Raw genomic sequence first — 20,000 nt, 5'->3', positions numbered from 1 at the left:
AGAGACATAGGTAGAGAGACAGAGGTAGAGAGACAGAGGTAGAGAGACAGAGAGAGAGAGACAGAGAGAGAGAGAGAGAGAGACATAGGTAGAGAGACAGAGGTAGAGAGACAGAGAGAGAGAGACAGAGAGAGAGAGAGAGAGAGACATAGGTAGAGAGACAGAGAGAGAGAGACAGAGAGAGAGGTAGAGAGAGAGAGAGGTAGAGAGAGAGAGAGGTAGAGAGAGACAGAGAGAGAGGTAGAGAGAGGTAGAGAGAGAGAGAGAGAGTCGTTAGGGGGCGGAGCGTCGAAACCGAAAGTAAACTGTGGGGATTTCCCGGTTATTTGCCCTCCGTGAATTTTTGTCAAAAAGAGCAAGGAGACTGAAGTGTTGGAGGAGGGTTGAAGTAAGTCGTAGTTTGTGATCTCGTGTTTCACCTGTTGTGACGTCAGAGGAGCTAATGAGTGTGTGTGTGTCCGTGTGTGGTTTACAGCTGAAGTGCGCAGCTCCGATGTTGAAGTGCGCAGTAACATGAAACCACATGTTGTAACCTGAGTAATTCAAGTTAATTCGGTTTGTTTACGTCATTGATGTTTTTTATTCAGGAAGAATTCAGTAGTTGGAGTTTGTAGTCTGACGGTTTTAAGATTTAACACAATAATAAAACTCTCAGGCCTCTGGTTAAGTTTCAGAGATAGAGCGTCATTTATTTATGTGACGTTCAGACAGTTAACACGCATGCGCATTCGAACCCTTAATCATAACACGTCACTGCTGTATAAAGAAAGTAAAAAGAGAAATGTGAGACTTCAAAACAACATAACATGGGAAAGATGATTCAATAAAATATGAAATGTAATGCATCATAAATGAAAGTTCCATTTATTATTAATTAATAAACTGACCAGATTTGATTTGTTTTGATCAACTTTTGTCCCTTTCCTCCACACAAACACATTTACTGTTATATTTAAAATCATTTTAAATTGTAGTGTCTTTGTATTAAATGTGTTTTATTGTGATGCAGTTATCAAACACTTCTCACCTCTTACAAAGTTTCCACTCTCGTGTTACAGCTGAAGAGATGGCTGAGAGGAGGAAGAAGAGGAAGCTCAGTGCTCCTCCGTCTGAGGAGTCTGAACAGCCAATCAGCACCAGCGCTGAACTTATCAGGTACTGTTTCAGCCAATCGTTAAAGAGGAAGTGTGGCGTCAAGAGGAAGGGGGGGGGGGGAGGGGGAGTGTTGTGGCAGACTCTTCATGTATCAGAATCTGAACAATGTTTCACCAGTGGTTCATGAAATGTAAATGTGTAAACAACAATCAGTTTGCTGTGTTTTATTTTGTACTTTAATTTAAACTACTTTCAGTGATACCGAGTCCACAGCACCCAGCGTTGTTTCTATGAAGAGTGATGGATCCATGTTCAAGGGGATTGATTTTGGTCACAAAGACAATCAAAGGTAATTAAATGTACTCTGTATACTCTGGACCAGGGGTCTCCAACCTTTTTTCATCTGAGAGCTACTTTCAAAAAATGAAAGTGGCCGAGGGCTACTTGCATCAAATCACTTGCATTTATTTACATAGCTCAGCTGAATGAAGCTTCTGTTTGTACATGTGTGAAATTGCAATAAGCCAATGCTTATCAATAATCTTAAATTCACATCAATGTCAAAGAAAACATTTGCAAACATCATACTTGTTTTTATGGGCCAAATATATGAATAGTGGGAAGAGGTGCATTTACCGTCGTCAGATTTTTATTTTTAACACAGTCGGTCAACCTATAGGCGAGCTACTGAAAACCTGCCAGCGAGCGACCAGTAGCTCCTGAGCTACCTGTTGGAGACCCCTGCTCTGGACAATATTTAGAGTTTTGAAAAATTGTTTGAATGATTCTAAAAAAACAAGCTTTAGTTTTAGTTGCTTTATTAGCATGATGAATAATCACCAATGAGCCAGTATTTAATTTTCAAAGTTTCTAAAAGAAATGGAAAAACGTATGCCCAATTACCAAAAAGTGAAACATTAAACATTTTTAACACATCTGTCAAACGTCTTATATGTTGATCTCCTTACAGCCAGACGACGGGGAGTTCCACAGCACCCAGCGTTGTTTCTATGAAGAGTGATGGATCCATGTTCAAGGGGATTGATTTTGGTCACAAAGACAATCAAAGGTAATTTAAAGGATTCTGTAAAATATAGAAAATATTTTTCATGTTAAAACATATCAAGGTGAAGATTTATAAAGAGGGTTAAAGAGGTGAATTCAGTTTTATCATTTGTGATTTTGAATGCAGCTTTTGCTGTTTTTATGTTTGAGTGTGATTTGATTGTGATGAGAGGATCTCTGAGTTTGTAATGCAAGAAAACATTTCTGTGCAAACGGACAATAAAGTGTTATCTTATCTTATTTGTGAATCTCTGGAAACTGAACTGTGTCCACTAGATTATGATGACGTCTTCATACCTCTGTTATTCATAAATAGGGATGTGACTATTTGATGGACACAGGTAGACCTGTTGTAGCTGTTCATCAGGAGGCCTAAAGGTCCAATCAGTGAGCTGTGTAGAGAGGTAGATGATAAAGGTATCTTACTATCTGATCATTAAGGAAACATGTTGAAGTGCTGGCTTCTCTGACAACAATGCAGCAGCCAGTATGTCCTCCTTCTAACTTTAGATTCTGCTCCTGAATGCTCTGGATTTGTTTGGACCAGAGAAGGTAGGCGCTTTTAAGACCCCCCCCCCACACGGCCGTTTTGGACGCCCCTCTGTTTGTCAGATATGAGAGCAGTTATCAGGTCAACAGGTGTTGCAGCGATGGAAGCGGGCAAGAGAAGTGGTTCAGATAGAAGTGATTGTACCCGACCTAAAAAGCCTCTGCATGTTTCTAATAAGCTCCACGAGCAGAAACGTGCTCAAACTAGGATCAATATTGGAGATGCTTTTGAAAAATGGAGAGAGGTTAGAACACAGAAAGGTTTACAGACCCATGCAGAGCTGGATAAACACTGAAGCTTCAGAGTCCACCACATGGTGACCTGAGTGAGCATGGACTCTAGAGAGGAGGGGGGGGGAGAGACAGCTCTCTATGATGTTTAGAATTTAGACTGCAGTATCCATTTTAAACACTAGGGGTCAGAGTTACATACTGCTCCTTTAAGACTAAGCTCCTGCTTCGATCGTGCCTAAGCATAGTACGGGACAACTTTGATAATGTGAGTGCTCCCTTACAGTCTTCGGTTAAAACCATTGAACTACAGAGTTAAAGTTAACACTGTGAGTACAAACATGTTTGAGAGATCTTGACATGTTTCATTTGTTGATCTCCTTACAGAGAGCAGAGAGGGAGTTCCCCAGCACCCAGTGATGTTTCTATGGAGAGTTATTCATCAACGTTCGAGCCGATTCTTTTTGGTCAAAAAGACAAACAAAGGTAATTAAATGTACTTTGTATCATTTGGAAAATATTTTGAGTCATGCAAAATTGGTTGAATGATTCTGAAAAACTAATATTGATGGAAATAAGCTTTTGTTTTTTTTTAAGAAAAAGAAATGGAAAAATGTGCAGTTTACCAAGTTATCAAGACGTTAAGCACTGTGGTACCAAACCTATAAATGTATTGGCTTAAAGCCATTAAACAGAACATTTTAAGTTTGCATTGTCACAAACATTTTTAACACATCTGTCAAATGTCTCTTACATGTTGATCTCCTTACAGCCAGAAGACGACACCCAGCTTTGTTTCTATGAAGAGTCATTCATCAATGTTCGAGCCGATTCTTTTTCGTCAAAAAGACAAACAAAGGTAATTTAAAGCAACAATATGTAACTTTTACATCTTAAAAATAATAGTTTCAAGGTAGATTTATTAGTTCAATAACTTTCAACAGAGAAAATGGCGTCTACAGTAAAACTTCTATTAATAGCCCGGGCTTTTATCTTCCTCAGTCTTTGAAATGACCCTTCCTTTGTGTGGGACAGGCGTCAGTACGAGACGGGCCGTTAATGATTTTACGAACAAAACTCGTCCACAGGACACAAATCAGCAGAGGGCAGCTCTCCAGAGAGCGTAGATAGGAGGATGATTAGAGTCAAACAGATCATTTGTGGAAAGGAACTCAAGGAATAATTTGCCTTTTCCTGTTCATACCTACAGCCAGCTGACTGGGGAGTCATCCAGTTGTTCAGTGTGTAAGGAGGCTTTAAGGGATCCGGTCCATTTCGCCTGTGGACACTGGTCATGCAAACAGTGTGTTGGCTCAGACTGGGACCAGAGTGATTTAACAGAAGTCTACCCCTGCAAGAAGTGCGGAAAAAAACCCAGAAACCTCCAGAAAAACATTGAGGAATACATTAGTAAGTGTTTTGTACTAGCTTCTCTTGGCCTAAGAAGGAACATGTTTTCTGTAAGGAAAATTTGCAAAGTTACATTTTAAGGAAAGTACTTGTTGATAAGTCATATCAAAATAAAAATGTTTTGATTTAATGTGCTTTTCGTTGTTACAGGGGACAGTCCTTTTTTGGCAGAAAAGAAGTTTAAAGAAGCAATTCAAAACAAGTTTAAGATGGTATCTGAAGGTAATGGTGACCCAGGGAACTCTCTGGACAGCATATTCACAGCGCTCTTGATCACCACTCAAGAAAGTGAAGGGCCTCATGATGAACATGTTTTCAGAAGTATCAAACAAAAGTCGGCACCAGAATCTCCTAAAAAAACGGTCAACCTCAGTGACATCTTCAACTTTCTGCCTGGACCAACCAGAACAGTCCTGACGAAGGGCGTGGCAGGAATTGGAAAATCATTCACTGTGCAGAAATTCATTCTTGACTGGGCCGAGGGGAGAGAAAACCAGGACATTGATTTCATTTTCTGTCTTGCTTTCAGAGAGATCAATTTGAGTAAAAATGACAAAAGTCTGCATCAGCTTCTGACTGAAAGTCACCCTGTACTCCACGAACTTAAGAATTCAGAGGATCTTGTGAGAGCCAGGGTCATAGTGATCCTGGATGGCCTGGATGAAAGTCGGTTTGAACTGGACTTTAAGAACAAGAAGGTAACATCTGTCAGTGAAGTAACATCTGTGGCTAATCTCCTTGCAAACCTCATCGAGAGTAACCTTCTTCCGAATGCTAAACTCTGGATAACTTCCCGTCCGGCAGCAGCTGATCAGATCCCTGCAGAGTTTGTCGACATGGTTACAGAGATCAGAGGGTTCAGCGACCCTCAAAAAGAGGAGTACTTCAGGAAGAGATTCAGTCGTGACTCTGGCCTTGCTGACAGAATAATTTCACACATTCACTCATCGCCGAGTCTCGACATCATGTGTCAGATCCCGATCTTCTGCTGGATTTCCGCTGTATTATTCAAGGAGATCTTTGAAGGAGATGAGAAGGCCGACATCCCGAAGACTCTTACAGAGATGATGGGACATTTCCTGTTCGCCCAGATAATACGTAAACATAGAAAATACTATGAGAAGACAGAGGAAAACAAAGAGCAACTGTGGAAGACAAACAAGGACTTGCTTCTGAAACTCGGCAAGCTTGCGTTCATCCAGCTGCAGAAGAACAACCTCATCTTCTACGATGAAGACCTTCAAGATATTGGCCTAGACCTAAAAGAGGCAATCATCCACTCTGGATTCTGCACTGCAGTCCTCAGGGAAGAAGAGGTCTTTTCTCAGAGAAAGGTCTTCTTCTTTGTGCACCTGACCGTACAGGAGTTCTTCGCAGCACTGTATGTGTATGACTGTTTCACAAACCAGAAAACAAAAGAGCTCAGCGACTTTCTTAATCTGAAGGGCAAGAACCATACCCTACTTGATCTCCTGAAGCTGACAGTTGAGAAAGTGCTGGAGAAAAAGAACGGCCACTTGGACTTCTTCATGCGATTCCTCCTTGGCCTCATGGTTGAAGACAATCGTAGAGTTCTTAAGTGTCTGCTGGAATCCCCAGACCCAAGCCAAGACACCAAAAAGAAAATCTTAACTCACCTCAAGGCGATACGAAGGACTCTTCCTCCAGAGAGTTGTATCAGCCTCTTCCAGACCATGGTTGAGATGAGGGATCACAAAGTCAAGGATGAAATCCAGGAATACCTCAGATTGCCAGAGCGTTCCAAAACAGAGTTGACTCCCCTGCACTGCTCTGCACTGGCATACATGCTGCAGGTATCGAAGAATGATCTGGAGCTGTTGGACTTGAAGAGTTTCAACACAACAGACGAAGGAAGAAGGAGACTGATACCAGCAGTGAGGATCAGCAGGAAGGCAAAGTAGGTTTAATGCTTCCCAAGCCTGATAAAAACATCATTATATTTTTAGCCTCATCCTTAAATGATTGCACTTTTCCTTCATATTTTCCATCCCTAGATTAGCACTATGCAAAGTGACAGAAGAATGGGTTGAACACCTGGCCTTTGGTCTCAAGTTCCCCTACTTACCTTTAAGAGATCTTGATCTGAGCAACAATGACCTGAAAGATTCAGGAGTAAAGCTGCTCTGTGGTGGACTGTCCAGTTACTGCTGCAGACTGAAGATACTGAGGTATCCTCAATTTTCTTTACATTGGTTCTCTTATATTTGTTCAAGGATGCAAGACAGTTACAACTTGCGATAGGTTTTTCTAAGAGTGCATTTCCAACCATGCATGCTAACAAACAAACCACTCTGTTTCCTCAGGTTGTCAGGTTGTCTGGTCACAGGAGAAGGCTGTGCTCATCTGGCCTCAGCTCTAGAGTCCAACCCCTCTCATCTGGAGGAGCTGGACCTGAGCTACAACAATCTTGGTGAAGAAGGCGAGAAGAAGCTGTTTAAGCTGAAAGATGATCAACAATACAAGCTCAAAAACATCAAGTAATTATGACGCTTAGATTTAGATTTAGAGTATATTGCTGGATTAACACTGCAAGCCGTTCTCGGCATCGTCAGGGTATATGCAGATTAAATTCCCATCCTGATCCGGTTTCTTATTTAAGAATGTTTTCAGCACTTAGTCGGACAATGGACGTAGCAGTAGCTCCTTCAATTAGATAAGAAAAGATAACCAAGAGTCATGGGAAGAGGCATTTGACCAACAAGACCATAGAGAAGAATTTAATGTTAAAGATGAAAGTAATTCTTCATTCAAATGGATTTAGACATAATAGTAGGTAGATAATGCCTTCTTGACAACTGTACCGTGTCGAAGCACACCTCTTCCAAGCGTGCCAGGACCAAGGAAGTGTACCGTGCTTGAGCGCAGATCGCAGCACTCACACTAGTCAAACGAACTGGACTTTAGGGGTGAAGCGTGCTTAGGCACGGTACGGATTGCCAGTGTGATCGCGCCCTAAATGTATTTTAACAGTCGGAAAATTTCCACCCAATGCATTCTTATAAAAAAAACATAGAAGTAGATAGTAGATATGACTTTTTACACTATAACCCAGTGATTAAGTTCCCACAGACAACAGCTTCAGTAAAATATCCTTTTTGAAATGATGCAGTTAAAACAACATAAATTCTAGATACTTACTCTTATGTTTCTTCACAGCGTTGATCATGGTGGAATTCACAGGATGAAACCAGGATTAAAGAAATGTAAGTATACGAAGATTTGCCGACCAAAATGAACATCAATTGTTTGGGGATGTACATTTCTTGCATTTAACATTGATGGAGCTACAGTAATAAAACTAAGATTCAATGCAGCGTGGTTCCTCAAATCAACAAGCTCTGTCACTATGGTTGACAAGCAGTACAAAATTAAGTTGGAGGGAATTAACTGTTAGTCGAAGCTATTTTCAAAGTTTGTTTTTCTATGGGATCACTGACACTCTTTGTGGAGGGAAGGTCCATGACTTTTTCTTTGTCCCTTCACTGAAGTTGAATCAATCAACATTGTACTCGGTGCTGCCAGCTGTGACCAAAAGCTCCTGTGTTTTATGTTCTGTCTATGCTGTTGAAATCAAATGGTTTTTTTTTACTTCCAGATGCCCGGGAACTCACTTTCGATCCCAACACAGCCCACAATAATGTCACTCTATCTGAAGGGAACAGAAAGGCGACCTGGGAAGTGCAGCCGTGGCATCCCCATGACACAGCCATGTTAGATCAGAGCCAACAGGTGCTGTGTGAACAGGGTCTAGATGGGCGCTGCTACTGGGAGATTGAGGCATTGCAGCCCTTAAGGATTGGGTTAATGTACAAACCCACTGGGGGGAAAGGGGATGCGAATGATTGCAAGCCGGGATACAATGATGAATTTTGGTTTCTACATTGCTCTAAAGATGGTTGTTATGTTCTGCACGACAACGAGATAATCAGTGTTTCTTCATTCAGTTCACGCTCTAGTCGGGTAGGAGTGTACCTTGATTGGCCGGCTGGCACTCTGTCGTTCTATAAAGCTTCTTCTGACAGTCAAACCCGCCTCCATACCTTTCAAACAACGTTCAAAAGCCCCGTCTATCCTGCTGTTGAACTCCAAGCTGGTTCCTCTGCATTACTATGCCAGCTAACATAAACATGCTAGCACTGTTTTTACACGAGCAACGTAGGGTCGGAATCAGTGGAGCTGTATGAGGCATTGAAACGAAGGGTCATCCCCAGGAGAACCAACAGACTTACGAAATCTTATAAAATACTTTCTATGGTCTAAAAAAACAAACTTTCTAACAACCGAATCAACTTTGAGATGCATATCGTTATTAGAAATTGGTCATAGACTTCAGTTTTTTAGATTAGCACTTGTCTGCTGCTGTGTCTGCCTCACAGAACTCTGCTAGTGAAACGGGACGGGAGGGTCCGGGGGAAAGTGTGGAGAAAGGAGGAGAAGAGGGAGAATAAAGAGCATTGTTTTGTTCTGAAAATCTGCTCAGAAAGTTGCACAGTGAACCTTTAAAGTTTCTCTTGTGCTGAAAAGTAGGAGTAAGAAAGTTCCTTAAGCAAGGCAGTAAAAGAACAAGACTTCTAATTCATTGAGGACTCAAGCTGTTTCTTTATAGTCCAATCTTTCAAAAGTCTACACCGGTAACTTTATGAAGCATTACAAGCTCAGTCGTTTTGTTTACTCGTATAAACTTTATTTTTGCACCTCATGCTGAGGCAGAAAAATCCTTGCTACTTTTTACTCGAATCATTTCATCCTCCTTTTTTTTTACATCAATACAGAATATAGAATGGATTAACCAATCACTGGGACTCGAGTATGCTGCTATATAACATCAAAATATATATTTGTTTTTGTGTCCGAACCCCACCATAGTGTAACCTAAGTGGTGGCATATAAAAAATGCATGATATAATCTTTTTTTTAACATTTTTTCAGGGTTATAACATACTACAAACCAACCATTGTCATCTTTACAGAAAATGTTAAATGACCCATGATATGTAGACTATAAAAAGCAGATTGTGTTCAAAGGTCATACCAGTATAACCTGTTGGTATCAGTATCAGCTGGTTATGAATTATGTTGTAATTGTTTGCAGTATTCATTGTTTTAGGTTTGGGGTCTGTTTGCTGAAACTTTTATATATCATATATATTATTTGAACATTTTTGCAACACCAACATTTCCATCAATATCATCTTTACTCAGTGTTAAGTGCATATTAGAAAATGTTAGCCTGCTATTCCACCTAATGTAGAAGGTGGACATAACAATAACTTAACTGTTTAACGTCAGCATTGGGAGAATATCAGCATGCTAACATGAGTTTTATGTACAGCCTTAAAGAGTGATTAGCACGTCTGTAGACTCTCAGTCCCAGTATACCTCTTCTCCCTACGACTTAGCCCTGCCCTTACATTTTGCGCTAGGGGGAAGGTTGTCCTGATTCTTGTAGGAATGGAGGGGTAGGAGGAAGTGTTGGGGCTACACGGCCCTTTGAACAGAGATTCTTCAGGCACACTCCAAACCCAGTGTTATGCCTATCAGGTAACGATGTCCCGTCTGTTTGAGTAACTACCATCGACGACTACTGATGACGTTTCAGCGTCTTGAAGGGTCGTCCCATTTTGTAGGGGGAGGTTTCACCACTACCCCTTGTACCTCTTTTCTGAGGGGCAAAAAGGCACTTGAACACAAGGGGAAGAAGTTAAGATTAGAAATGGGACTGAGTTTTAAGTCTATAATCTTTTTTTAACTTGTTTATGGTATCCATTTCTCATGGTCATGATTTCTTATCGTACATACAAGACCATTCTCTTTTGGGTGGGCGGGTGGGGTGGGGGTGTGGTAGTATGCTCTGTGTGGGTGTGTGTGGGGGGTGGGCGGGGGGTGTGGTAGTATGCTGTGTGGGTGTGTGTGGGGGGTGGGCGGGGGGTGTGGTAGTATGCTCTGTGGGGGGGGGGGGTAGTATGCTCTGTGTGTGTGGGTGGGCGGGGGGTGTGGTAGTATGCTCTGTGTGGGTGGGCGGGGGGTGTGGTAGTATGCTGTGTGGGTGTGTGTGGGTGGGGGGGTGGTGTGGTAGTATGCTGTGTGGGTGTGTGTGGGTGGGGGGGTGGTGTGGTAGTATGCTCTGTGTGGGTGGGGGGGTGGTGTGGTAGTATGCTCTGTGTGGGTGTGTGTGGGTGGGGGGGGTGGTGTGGTAGTATGCTGTGTGGGTGTGTGTGGGTGGGGGGGGTGGTGTGGTAGTATGCTCTGTGTGGGTGGGGGGGTGGTGTGGTAGTATGCTCTGTGTGGGTGGGGGGGTGGTGTGGTAGTATGCTCTGTGTGGGTGGGGGGGTGGTGTGGTAGTATGCTCTGTGTGGGTGGGGGGGTGGTGTGGTAGTATGCTCTGTGTGGGTGGGGGGGTGGTGTGGTAGTATGCTCTGTGGGTGTGGGTGGGGGGGTGGTGTGGTAGTATGCTCTGTGTGGGTGGGGGGGTGGTGTGGTAGTATGCTCTGTGTGGGTGTGGTGGAGGTAAACTTGGGAGGGTGGTAGGTTTTAGGTTATTAGGCTATAATGTTATCTGGTTTTATTAGCTTTTCATTTTGAAGTGTTTAATTGTGTTTGGTATTGTTTTTGTGTAAACCTGCCCAGATGGAATCCAGCTCTCATTAATTGAGATTAATGTATGGTGTAAATCAGGGGTGTGCAAAGTGCGGCCCGAGGGCCATTTGAGGCCCTTGAGGGGATTTTTTGCGGCCCGTGACTTCAAATGAAGAATCAGAAGATTTTGAGGCCTCGATTAAGATTATCACATTATCTTATTTTTATTTTTCATGTTAACAAGAACTGATCAATATTCCTCAAATAGAAAATGTTCAGTAACATGTTTTTTTTTTTTTTTAAGTCTACAGCTTTTACTATTTTCCACATTTTTTTGTAAACTATGAAAAAAAACGTATTCAAAGTTTTTTCAAACAAGCGGACTGTTGTTTAACCATTTAATGACCTGAGCTAAATGCAGAAAGCTTTTCCAAAAAACATGAACCACGTTACAGGCTCTGAGAAAAAAACAAATAATAATAATAATCAAAATATTTGATTTCTTTTTATTAAAGAGTTTCTTTAGCGAGCCTTTTGATTCTGATCTACAAAGCCTTACTATTTTTAAAACTATATTTTAAAAAACAAAACCTGTGGCCCGCGAGCGATTCTAACACGACTATTTTGGCCCGCAAGAAAAAAAGTTTGGACACCGCTGGTGTACATGATCCCTGACAAATTAAATTAAACTCAGATTTCATTTAAGATGCATGATTAAGATTTTCATGCAGCTTGTTTTTTTTTAACATTGTATAACATTTGGTGTTTAGTGAAAAGCCCTTAAATCTTTATGTTTGTGTTGTGTATGTTAGTGATGTATTCATATTTATCAAGGTTTTTGTCAGTATCATTTCAGTTACTTCCTTTAACTGCATTTGTGTACTCTCTTTGTGTTGTGTGATGAATCAGAAATAAACTTTCACTTTTAGCACCAGCACGCTGTTTAATCTTTTAAACAACAGGAGCATACGATCTCTCACAGCCACTCATGTAGTAATAAACTCCAACACTGCTAAAACATAACATAACGTGGTGAGCCTAAATGACTCAATAACAGAGTAATACAGTCACAGAAAAGTTTTTATAATAATTTCGGAGATTCTCACAAACATGTTAAATGGAAAAATATGACTCTTATAAAGAAAAATGTATCTTATTTAAAAATATTTCAGCCAAGCTTATTAGGCCTACACATAAACTTACCACGGGGACAGCATGGTGCAGACTGGCAACGATACACGGGCTGCACCGGTCAAGTCTGCACGGGCCCCAGCAGAGGGCGCTCATGTTACACAAAGCATCAGTCCCAGTACTTGTCTGATAAACGTGTCTGTGAGTACTAAAGTTAAACCCCGATTTCTTTGTGTCTTTTTGATGAACAAGCTGAGGATTGGTGTGTTTAGGAAGTGGGTTTAAATTGTGTACTGTTTCTCTTGAATTGAACAAACCAGCACTCTTTGTCTTAAGTCACACATGAAGAAAATTTACATTCACTAGACCGTTAATAAACTCCAAGAACCACCACGTGTAAAGAAACATAATGGCTTGTCCACAGATCTGTATGAGTGCTTCACAGATTTGGCTGACATTAAAGGGCGGGGCCGTCTGGCTGCCTCGGGTCCCAGCTGTCACTCTCAGACAAACTGAGGGAGGGTGGGGCCTTTTCATTCATGTTTCTCCTCAAAGAGTTCTGACTTCCACAAAAGAAGGATGCAGGGTAGTAGAAGTTTGTTTGGTTATATATTCTAAAAATAAATGCCAAACAATCAAGAAGACACAACTGAATGTATTTAAAGGAAATATACTTATTTACTATTCAAGTGTTAAACAACAGGAAGACAAATATCACTGATACATGTACAGTATGTCGATACAGCGACAGCCAGAAGACCTGAGCTTAGCTTAGCTTAGCTTAGCTTAGCACAAAAACTTCACACAGGGGGCAACAGTTCTCCTGTCTCTGTTCAAAGGTACAAGCACCCAATAACACATCAGGACCCGACTGATATGGGATTTTAGGGGCCGATATGGATATAAATAAGAAATCAGATACCGATATATCGGTCGATATGTTTCTTAGATCTATCTTCGATCTGCAGAGATGGATATAGACACATTTAAGACAAGATGGTCACTCACCTGGAAAGTAACTGCGTATATCTGTGCATCACCGCTTAACACCCTGGAGAGTGATAACGCTTGTTGTAATCCATATAGCGCCCTCTGCTGGTGAATTAATCTAGTGGTAACGGCGCATATCTGCGATAAAATTAGTGGACACCGATCGGCCGATTAATCGGTCGGGCTACAACACATCATGTTTGTTTAATCTCTAAAAGTGGTTGTTTTTGTTGTGTTGCCAGTTTTGATGCTAAGCTAAGCTAATACTCTATCGATTCAAGCTTAGTTTTAATGTTTGACAAACAAAGTGAATTGATTGCTTAAATGTAAACCATATTGAATTTGCTTCGATCATTTCCCAAATAAATAAAATGTTGTTTCACTCAAATTATTCCGTCTGATATCGGATCATCGCTGGAGTCTTTGTTGATCGTTATTATCATAATACGGATTTCATGTACAGCTAAACAGACAATAGCAACATAACCGATAAAATGAGCCGTGCACACCATGGCCTCATCAAATATTTACCTCACTTATGTCCGAGAATTATTTATTACTCAAGCCATTATAGTAATTAATAATCCATTATTTATGGTTTAGTTCCTTGCTAACATGCTAACAGTTGTTTCCTTTGCTCGGTTATAGCCTACTAAGCAAAAGTTACCTGGTTGTTTACCTTTATCAAAATGTACCTCTCAATTAAAAATGTTTTAGATTATGACAAAAACAAGTGTAAAGGTGTGTTTATTCAGGTGTAAAGCTAACAGTTTTCTTCTGGTGTCAGTTTTGATGCTAAGCTAAGTTTACATTGCTCTGGCAGACAAATGTAGACTACACAACAGCATGCAACACCAAAACTCAATTAACACTTTAATATTCTGATCATATCAACAAAAAGTACATAGTATTGAGCCAAACTATTTTGTCTAGGCACAAGCTAACAGTTAGGCAGTTTCCTTAGTGTAGCCTATGCTAATGTTTTGACTGGTTCTGTCTAAAGGTAATGACTCAGCAGTTCCACATTTCAACTTGTTTGTCTCGTTTTTATAGAGAGAAATTAAAATTAGACAATATGGAGTTTTTATGTCGGGATAATCCTCGGCTTGGAGTAAATTGTGGCTTGCCTCCAAGCTAATGCTCAGTATTCATATGAGGGACAAAAAATGACTAAAGTATAAATAAATAAATGTTGGGAGAAATGCATACAATAATGTATAAATAAATATATAAATATATATATAAATGCTGAAAACAATACATCAATGAATAAATAATAAATACACTTTGTTAATGAAAAAGGCTATTTATATATTCTTACATGTATTTATTTATTAGCGTATTTCTACAGTTATATATGTATCAACATTTCCACATTCATTGAGTTATTAATTTATTTCTGTATTTTTACATTTACACATCTATTTATTTCTGTGTCCAGGTCGTAAGAGGAAAAGTATTTATGTAAATTTGCTTCTGTCTGTTTTTCAAAATTGACCAATCCTCCTTCAGTAATGTTAGGACGGCCCACTTAATTTACATATTTACTTTTCCTTGTACAACATGGACACAGAAATACATAAATAAATATATGAATATATTTATTTATATATTTATTGATGCATTTATTTAATTCTTTATTTATTTATACATTATTGTATGCATTTCTCCCAACATTTAGTTATTTATTTATTTATACTTTAGTCATTTTTTGTCCCTCATATATTCAGTGTACAGAAGTGTCAATCCAAAAAGCTAGATGGAAGCAAATAACCACATTTTCCTAAATCAAACAGTTTACATCCTACAGTTTATTTAAAATAATTAAATCATTGATTTAGTTGGATTTCCCGTTTTTGCTCCATGTGTGTTTGTAGGGTTGAACACTGAGGGGTTTGAATATTCATGCTGGCTGCAACAGTCAAGACAATAAAACAAACTTCATTTGAATTTCAGAGAGAGAGAGAGAGACAAAAGAAGGAGAGGGTGACGGGATGGTAGAGCGAGCTATACAAAGACAGGAGAGAGAGAGAGAGAGAGAGAGAGAGAGAGAGGGAGGGAGGGAGGGAGGGAGGGAGGGACGTTGTCATCACGTACAGCCGCGGATGAGAGGGGAGGGGCGGGGGGGGTTTAGCCGGGTCTCTCCTCTCTCTCTCTGCTGCAGCGGCCATGCTGCTATCCCCCGCCTGCCTCAGTGCATCCCGGTCCTCCTCCGGTGCAACCTGCCGCTGCTGCATCCCCGAATCCCCGGTAAGCTGAAAGGCCTGGACCGGGTCTGCGCAGCCGTAGCGGAGCCAGGATCCAACTAAACGAACCGGAACACGGGAAGAAGAGAAAGCCTCCATAGCAACAAACCGGTTTCACGGCATTATTGGTAGGTGCCTCCCTCTCCCTGTGTGTGTGTGTGTGTGTGTGTGTGTGTGTGTGTGTGTGTGTGTGTGTGTGTGTGTGTGTGTGTGTGTGTGTGTGTGTGTGTGTGAATGGCGCTGACAGCACAGCTTAGCAGTGTCTGGGCGGATAGATGGAGAAAGTCAATTCATTTATCTGATGAAGGAGGATTCTCAGGTTTCACTATCATTCATGGAAAAGCTCCAATTTGACCCAGGCTTCAGGTGATTCATATTCAAGTGGGAATCAATGGGAATTCTTTATTCTGGCCTTCAGGGAATTAATTTTCCTAAAATTAGGTGAGTGTCTGTAACTTATAACCTCCTTTGCATTTTAAATTAGACCGGGCTGCATGCAAAGCTATGGGAGGCACAGATACTCATGGTTTCCAAAGGGAGGCAATTTCTGCAAAGCATTGTGCTCAGAATTCAACCGTAAATGCAACCATGTGATTAGTCATCTCAAACGAGTAAATCCAGTATCATTTTCCTTTTTTTTTTGTATCAGGAGTGTTGTGTGAAGCCTGAATTCTGCCGGTTTGTTGCGTATCTGAGGATGGGATCTCTAAAACCATGTGATTTGTCATTTCTTTTTCTCAGAGGTGCCGAGGACGCCGGGAGACAAAAAAGTGTGACAAGGTCAGAAATTTCTGAACAGGATTACCAGAACGATTGTGACGGATCGGAAGCTCGGACTCGGGACAGATTCTCACACCGGCCGTGAACGTGGTTTAGAGCCAGGTCACTTGGGCTACTGGAAGGTCATTGCAAAGAGACGTCCATATCATCAAGAAGACGTTTGCTGGGTTTGTGGGTTTTGTGGCCTTAATGTTTCTGATTGGAGCTTGAAATTAGTTTGCAGGAAAACCTCCCCGGTGAGACCTGCTTGGAATGATAAGGAATCAGAAGACTATCCCAAAACCGGACAGTCTGATTTTTGGTGTTACCAACAAGGTTAGCGTCCATTTACAGCATCGAAGTGGCCTTTAATGAACCACTGAGCCTTCACTTGAATGTTCATTGTAGGTCTCTTGAATAGAGCATCACTGGAATACCCGGATTTCAGGATTCTTATGGTGTAGAAAGAACTGCGTCTGGTTCCATCGTTGTCTTCCTGGTACGGAAACACTGGGAAAGATACCACTGGATTGAAAAGGGGGACCTGACCTTCCGACGGTTACTGGGAGTACTTGTGCCATCTTGTACTGGTGTGACAGAAACTGGAGGGGCCACAGCTTGGACCAGATACCTACACACAAAAAGACTTATCTTTTTTTGGATCTACTTGTTACCGTCCGGGTTCTTCCAGCCGACTGGACTGGACTGATCTGGACTGGTTTTAGGAGAGTGCATGTTGAAAGTCAAAGGGAAAGCTGTTGGGTTTTGAGAATCTACAAACCACGATTTGAGGACTACTTTATCCCCAGATAGGCTTCTAGAGTTCTCCTATACTGGTTCTCGAAAAGGTCACTTGGTCGTCAAGGGAGTCGCCAAGAAACCACACATCTAGTTGGAGCTCAGTAGCGAGTTACTTAAACTAAAGCCGAGGACAAAGTTTGGAACCAGCCAACAAGGATTGGAGTTTAAAGTTTTCAGCTGTTGAACGATGAATCGTTTGTAGCAAGTATTCTGTTGGAAATTTCTGGACCAGTATCCGCCATGTCTTTGAGCAAGACCCTCGAGCTGGAACACTTCGACGAACGCGACAAAGTTCGCAGAGGACGTTCCCCTCGCACCAAGAGAGATGACTCCACCAGTACTATTGGCGGCGGCGGGGGATCAGGGCCAAGCTCCCGGGGAAGCAGCCTGGTCCCTAGCCCGGCCCACAGCGCCAACTGCAGCTACTACCGGACCCGAACCCTGCAGGCGCTCACCTCGGAGAAAAGGGCCAAAAAGGTTCGGTTCTATCGCAACGGAGATCGGTACTTCAAGGGTCTGGTGTACGCGGTCTCCAGCGATCGGTTCCGCTCCTACGACGCGTTGCTGATGGAGCTGACGCGCTCGTTGGCGGATAACCTGCATCTGCCGCAAGGCGTGCGCACGATCTACACTATAGATGGCAACAAGAAGATCACGAGTATGGACGAACTAGTGGAAGGTAGGACTCACGACCTTCTCTTTTCTCTACCTCGTTCAGAATCAACTCACCTTCAACATTTCTGATCATGTTATTGGAAATCTGTTTCATTTCATTCTCATCATTTAAACTTCATGCAACTAAAACCAGAGATTTGTTGCATCGACACTTTCAGTACAAATCAACCAAACACTCAAGATATACTTGATCTGTTTTCTTCAGGCTGGGTCGATATGTTTCCCCTTGATTCCAAACTTTAACCTAAGCTTACTGCTTGCTTGCTCTAGTTTAATGATAAGCATTATTTCTCCGGATTGGTTTTAATACTTTTGTCCAACTGTTGGCAAAAAAAGCTAAAAAAGCGTTTTAACCAAAAATGTCAACCTATTCTAGGGGACAAGACTGTTTAGGAAATAATTTGTACGTTTTGTAAAACAAACAAAAATTGGATTAAGCTTGGATCTGGACTCTTCTAATGACCGAACGTCAATGCAAAATTTGTGATTTTGAACGTTACTCTGGATGTTTAGGTTGATCTCGTCAATCTGGAGCTTTTTCCATACAATTTCCTTGAAGTAAGATTGGTTAATATTGGATTTAAAAAAGTCAAAGATAACTCAGTTACAACCAAACTTAAAGTTTTCTCCCGTAGGAATAAATAGACTTAGTGAACTACTCCAACCTGACACTCTTCCCGTAGATCGATTGATTAAAACATCCTCTTTAAACGTCCTCACTGTCGACTTCCTGTCAGCTCTGTCATAGAAACACGCTTTAATTATTTATCAAAAGCTGAATGGACGATCAATATGGAGGGCAAACGGCAGGAACGTAGTTTTGTAAAGTCCACCACCCAGTGGGTCCCCCGTTGTTTGTTTCCCCTCCTTTTGGATCCATTTGGTGAAACTTTAAAATGGTAATAAAAGGAATATAAAATAAAGTTAGATATAAAAGTGCTTCTCATTGAGGCTTCAACAACATTTTCTCTAATTGTGTTATTTAATGTCCATCCATTTTATGCTAACATCTGAAAGTTGGGGGAGTCAAACCATTCACCTTTGAGTGAGTCATAAGTCAACGTTAAATGTTTTTTAGTAAAAATATAGACGTACAGAAGCCCTAAGAGGACATGGTGTTCTTAAAGGTCCAATCAGTGAGCTGTGTAGAGAGTGAGATGATAAAGGTATCTTACTATCTGATCATTAAGGAAACATGTTGAAGTGCTGGCTTCTCTGACAACAATGCAGCAGCCAGTATGTCCTCCTTCTAACTTTAGATTCTGCTCCTGAATGCTCTGGATTTGTTTGGACCAGAGAAGGTAGGCGCTTTTAAGACACCCCCCCACACGGCCGTTTTGGACGCCCCTCTGTTTGTCAGATATGAGAGCAGTTATCAGGTCAACAGGTGTTGCAGCGATGGAAGCGGGCAAGAGAAGTGGTTCAGATAGAAGTGATTGTACCCGACCTAAAAAGCCTCTGCATGTTTCTAATAAGCTCCACGAGCAGAAACGTGCTCAAACTAGGATCAATATTGGAGATGCTTTTGAAAAATGGAGAGAGGTTAGAACACAGAAAGGTTTACAGACCCATGCAGAGCTGGATAAACACTGAAGCTTCAGAGTCCACCACATGGTGACCTGAGTGAGCATGGACTCTAGAGAGGAGGGGGGGGGGAGACAGCTCTCTATGATGTTTGAATTCGGGATGCAAATCAAATTTCTAGAAATGACTTATCTGAAAGCTGTAAAATACAAAGTATGGTTGTTCGTCCTCTCAGGTCTTTTGATACACATGCTTGAGTCCAGCATTTCTCTCCGTACAAAGTCGTTTAAACAGAAACAGACCAGCGGCTGAGTAACTTCACTTATCATCAATATTGACGTGTGAGCGGCTGAAATGTCTTCTAATGAGCGTTAGAGACAGGAAGCCGTTCAGCCGGAGACGTTCTCCGAGACAGATGCTCCACTCTGAAGCACTTTGTGAAATAAATAAAAACAGCAGAGCGCCATGGGGCCTGTAAACGGGACTTTCAGGGCGTTCAGGGTTTTCTTTGTGCCTTCGAGGGGCAGAAGTGGAAAAAGGAAAAGTTTGGAAGTGTTTCCTCAGCGTCCGATCTAAGGAGTATTTGAATAAAAACCCAGTTTAGTCCTGTTCATCTGCTTTGAATAGGAAAGTGAAAGTCAGCACGCAGAGTGATAAGGTCACACACACACACACACACACACCACACACACACACACACACGGTACCTGTCCGTGTGTGTGAAGATGTTAAAGGAATAGAGAGACAGAAAGGTGTGTTTCTGAGGTGTGTGTGTGAGAGAGAGAGTGAGAGACAGGAAACCATTTTTCTCCATATAAGGTAAAACTGGAGAGTGACTGTGATTGGCTGCAGTCTGCCTCAGAGGTTTAATATGATTTCTAATATTAATAACACTTATTTAATAAACCCACATTAAAGATTAATGAT

General features: G+C 41.4%; 2 protein-coding genes across 3 annotated transcripts in view; both read left to right on the top strand.

The window, feature by feature from the left end:
- Window positions 1–264: 264 nt before the first annotated feature.
- Window positions 265–9,657, top strand: LOC132958190 (NLR family CARD domain-containing protein 3-like). 2 transcript variants are annotated; one of them, XM_061030858.1, is made up of 12 exons: window positions 265–388; window positions 1,059–1,155; window positions 1,352–1,444; window positions 2,066–2,164; window positions 3,328–3,426; window positions 3,713–3,799; window positions 4,151–4,350; window positions 4,501–6,268; window positions 6,366–6,539; window positions 6,675–6,848; window positions 7,528–7,574; window positions 7,967–9,657. In XM_061030858.1, exons 2-12 carry the CDS (start codon window positions 1,067–1,069, stop codon window positions 8,494–8,496), a joined length of 3,360 nt encoding a protein of 1,119 aa, XP_060886841.1. In that variant the 5' UTR covers window positions 265–388; window positions 1,059–1,066; the 3' UTR covers window positions 8,497–9,657. The 2 variants fall into 2 exon arrangements, with proteins under 2 accessions (XP_060886841.1, XP_060886842.1); XM_061030859.1 differs by lacking the exon at window positions 1,352–1,444.
- Window positions 9,658–17,014: 7,357 nt separating this feature from the next.
- LOC132958300 (serine/threonine-protein kinase DCLK2-like) overlaps window positions 17,015–20,000 on the top strand; it is a 15,968-nt gene continuing 12,982 nt past the window's right edge. The window contains exon 1 of the mRNA XM_061031036.1: window positions 17,015–17,553. Within this exon, the coding sequence (XP_060887019.1) occupies window positions 17,115–17,553 (439 nt within the window). The 5' untranslated portion in view covers window positions 17,015–17,114. The remainder of the gene's footprint in view (window positions 17,554–20,000) is intronic.

The sequence above is a fragment of the Labrus mixtus genome, chromosome 23, assembly GCF_963584025.1.
Source record: "Labrus mixtus chromosome 23, fLabMix1.1, whole genome shotgun sequence".
In the NCBI taxonomy this organism is placed as follows: domain Eukaryota; kingdom Metazoa; phylum Chordata; class Actinopteri; order Labriformes; family Labridae; genus Labrus; species Labrus mixtus.
Note: the sequence above shows the minus strand (reverse complement) of the source record. Positions and strands in the feature narration are given on the sequence as shown.

Excerpts from the sequence above, each read along its gene's own strand:
- LOC132958190 (XM_061030858.1), top strand. The coding sequence starts at position 1,067 with ATGGCTGAGAGGAGGAAGAAGAGGAAGCTCAGTGCTCCTCCGTCTGAG. Across the intron at positions 1,156-1,351 it reads ACCAGCGCTGAACTTATCAG|TGATACCGAGTCCACAGCAC; the intron begins GTACTGTTTCAG and ends AACTACTTTCAG. Across the intron at positions 6,540-6,674 it reads TGCAGACTGAAGATACTGAG|GTTGTCAGGTTGTCTGGTCA; the intron begins GTATCCTCAATT and ends CTGTTTCCTCAG.